The sequence below is a fragment of the Solanum stenotomum genome, chromosome 9, assembly GCF_019186545.1.
Source record: "Solanum stenotomum isolate F172 chromosome 9, ASM1918654v1, whole genome shotgun sequence".
NCBI lineage: Eukaryota > Viridiplantae > Streptophyta > Magnoliopsida > Solanales > Solanaceae > Solanum > Solanum stenotomum.
Window position 1 is genome coordinate 32,122,860 of NC_064290.1, and position 3,814 is coordinate 32,126,673.

General features: G+C 40.5%; 1 protein-coding gene across 1 annotated transcript; it reads left to right on the forward strand.

Moving 5' to 3' along the window:
• Positions 1-1,740: 1,740 nt before the first annotated feature.
• LOC125877455 (uncharacterized) lies at positions 1,741-2,448 on the forward strand. The gene is made up of 2 exons (XM_049558744.1): positions 1,741-2,016; positions 2,101-2,448. The coding sequence occupies exons 1-2, from the start codon at positions 1,741-1,743 to the stop codon at positions 2,446-2,448; spliced, it is 624 nt and encodes a 207-aa protein (XP_049414701.1).
• Positions 2,449-3,814: the final 1,366 nt, after the last annotated feature.

Below are 3,814 nucleotides of genomic sequence, written 5' to 3' on the forward strand. Positions count from 1 at the left end.
GATAAAAACAACAAATTAACAATGGAATCTAAGCAATGAGAGGGGGATTCTTGGGATGTGACCGGAATACATCTTAATTTGAAGTATTGGGTACATGCTTTCGATAGAAAGGTTATAGAGTAATAGTAACTAGGCTAAGCTTTAAGTGGAAATAAGTTCTCTCTCGAGCAAGTTACCCCGTTTCAAATAGGTTCCTCTCAGAAACCCACTTGCCGCATGAAGGCCAACCTACGCCTTACCCCACTCACTCTCTCGAGCTGAGTGTTAGGATATAGGACTGGGCTCACTCACTCGGGTTGAACCTCATGTCGACCAACTTCTTAGGCCTCTCTCTCGAGCAAGTCGAAAACACATAAATAAACTTATATTTGCAACTACAAATTCATTAAATTCATACACAACCACTAAACGAAATCACAATTAAACTACGAATAAACTTTCAGCAAGCATGACCTAACAAATATCTTAACCCATATTCGCTAAATCACACCCCAAGAATTGGGGTTTTTAGCCACATATCAAGAGATAGAAATTTATACGTAAATGAGTTTGCATTCAAATGGGTATGAGGATTTAAGTCTTGTTACAGGCCAAAAATGAAGAATCGAAGAGACCCAATTCCAAATCTTGAAGATGAAAACTCTCTTCTACTTCAAGTCTCCAAAACCCTCTCACTTAGAGCATAAAGTACTATTCTATTGTGAAAATTAAAATAAATGTTCGACTCCCAAAAAATTAATAAAGAGTTTAGTTTTTATAGATTCAAAAATTAGTGTTGGCGGATCATTCGACGAGGTTAGTCGGAATCACTGATTAACTCGGTGATTCGCCCTTTGGTATAGTTTGTTGCCATCTTACACTAGCCTTCAGCATCGTTGGGTGACATAGTTCTGCTTCGTGGAACTATTTGGCAACACACCTTCAGGGCTTTGTGTACTCGAACAAAGGGCAAAGTGCGTCCCTTCAGCGAATCGTCAAGCGTGCTTGGCGATGCTCATGTTTCAACTTCTTCATTCCTTTTAGCCTTTTTGTTCCTTTTTGCACCTAAGAGTCCATGTTTCCACCAAATCTTGAAATACATGAAACTTAAAGGTTTTTATCAGGTATTCAGATAAAATAAGCATTCGAGGACACAATTTCTATTAAAATGTAACCCTAAATGAGTCCAATTTGTGGACTCATTAGTTACTATCAAGAGGATACTTATGCGGTGAATGATCAGACGGGGGGTTTTCGACCCAACGCCCAAGATTCCAATACGACTAATTGGTGCCAGGGTCAAGGAAACCAAGGTTGGAACTATGGAAACTACAATCGATAGGTTAAATATGTTCGGGATGGGAACTACAATCGTGACAACAACTACAATCGGAACAAATATGGCAACAAAAATGATCGGGTTGGGCCTTATGTCCCTTTTTAAAATCGAGAATATGATAATAGGGAAGCTGGAGGTAATATGTCACGTATTGAGGATGTGATGCTGAAGATGATGAAGAGGTTTGATGCGACTGATGAGAATGTGAAGGAGATGCGAAATGACTTGTCTGGTATTGGTCAAAAGTTGATGCCCATTCAGTGTCGATCAAGCATCTTGAGCTACAGATTACTCAGTTGTCGACTACAGTGAACCCACATCAACTTGGCACACTTCCTAGCAACACCATCCAAAATCCAAAGAATGATGGGCATTGTATGTTAGTCACTACTAGAGGAGGTAAGCAGACCATTAATGCACCGATGTCGTCTGGGGTTGAAGTTGAGGCTAGTAAAGATGATGATGTGATTGAGGTAAATGAAGAGCCCGAGAATGCAACAGAGAAGGAAGTGGAGATAACTCAGAAAGTTGTTCTCATGTCTACACCTCCACCTCCTTTCCCACAGAGGTTAGTGAAGATGTCTAAAGAAGGAAAATACAGCAGGTTTATTAGTATGTTGAAGAACCTTTCCATCAATGTGTCGTTGATAGAAATTTTGGAGCAAATGCCTAGGTATGCAAAGTTTATGAAGGATTTAGTAACTAAAAAGCGGGTCGTGAGTTTTAAATATGATGATAAGTTGCAACATTGTAGTGCTATTGCTACATGGTCCCTTGTGCAGAAGAAGGAGGATCCTGGTGCTTTCAGTATTCGTTGTACTATTAGGTTGCTACATTTTGCAAAGGCATTGTGTGATTTGGGTGCTAGTATCAATTTGATGCCATTGTCAATTTACAAGAAGTTGGGTTTAAGGGATCCAAAACCAACTGCGATGCAACTGCTTATGGCCTATAGAAATGTGAAGAAGCCCATTGGTATGCTCCAAAATGTACTAGTGAAAGTGGCGTGTTTTATCGTTCCGACGAATTTTGTGCTACTGCATTGTGATATTGATTTTGAGGTTCCCATTATCCTTGGGAGACCATTCCTAGCCACTAGATGTGCTTCGGTTGATGTGGAGAAAGGGTAGATCAAGTTTCAATTGAATAATGAAGCGTCAACTTTCAATATCTCTAGGTCCATAAAGTAGAGTTGTGAGCTCAAATTAGTATCTATGGTGACATACATTGTAGAGAGTGGTTCTGAGGTGCCTATTGAAGAAAGGTTGGGTATTGATGCCCTAGCAGCGGTAATGATGAACATTGATGGTGATGGTATTGAAGACAATGATGAATTGTTCGCCGCACTTGATAGGTTTGAATTTCGTTCAAAACCAAAGAGATTGGAGTTAGACATGAAGAATCACAACTCTCCACCTGCTAGATCGTCTTTTGAGGATGCACTGAAATTGGAGCTTAAGGCTCTACCATCACATTTAAGATATGTATTCTTGGGGAGAGATGGTACTTTACCGGTCATCATTACGAAGTATTTGAATGTGGCACAGGCTGAGGCATTGGTTTCCGTGTTAAAGAGGTTCAAGCGAGCTATGGGGTGGACTATTGCAGACATTATTAGGATTCCTCCTGGTATTTGTTCTCATAAAATTCAACTCATGCCGGATCACAAGCCTAGTATTGAGAAACAGAGAAGACTAAATCCGCCTATACAAGAGGTACTTAAGAAGGAAATCATAAAGTGGTAGGATGCTGTTATTTATCCCAATGCAGATAGTAGTTGGGTGTGTCATGTTCAGTGTTTACCCAAGAAAGGTGGGATTACTGTGGTACCTAATGAGAGAAACGAGCTTGTTTCGATGCGGGTCGTGACCGGATGAAGAGTCCGGATGGAGAGTCCGTATGGACTATCGGAAATTGAATGCTTGGACAGAAAAGGACCACTTCCCTATGTCGTTCATGGATCAAATGGTGGATCGACTTGCTGGTAAGGGTTGGTATTGCTTTCTTGATGGTTATTCGAGCTACAATCATATTTCTATAGCTCTGAAAGACAAAGAGAAGACCAGCTTCACTTGCCCTTATGGGACTTTCGTCTTCAAACGGATGCCATTTGGGTTGTGTAATGATCGTTCGCCTTTCCAGTGTTGTATGATGTCGATATTTTCTGATATGGTGGAGGACACTATTGAGGTATTTATGGATGATTTCTCTGTGGTAGGTGACTCTTTTGATCGGTGTCTGGACCATTTGGCCGAGGTGCTTAAAAGGTGTTAAGAGTGCAATCTTGTGCTCAACAGGGAGAAGTGCCACTTCATGGTGAAAGAAGGTATAGTTCTGGGTCATCGGATTTCTAAGAAGGGTATTGAGGTTGATAGAGAGAAAGTTTAGGTAATAGAAAAGCTTTCACCACCTATCTCTGTTAAAGGTGTTAGAAGTTTCCTTGGGCATGTAGGTTTCTATAGGAGGTTCATCAAGTATTTCTCCAAAATTGCACAT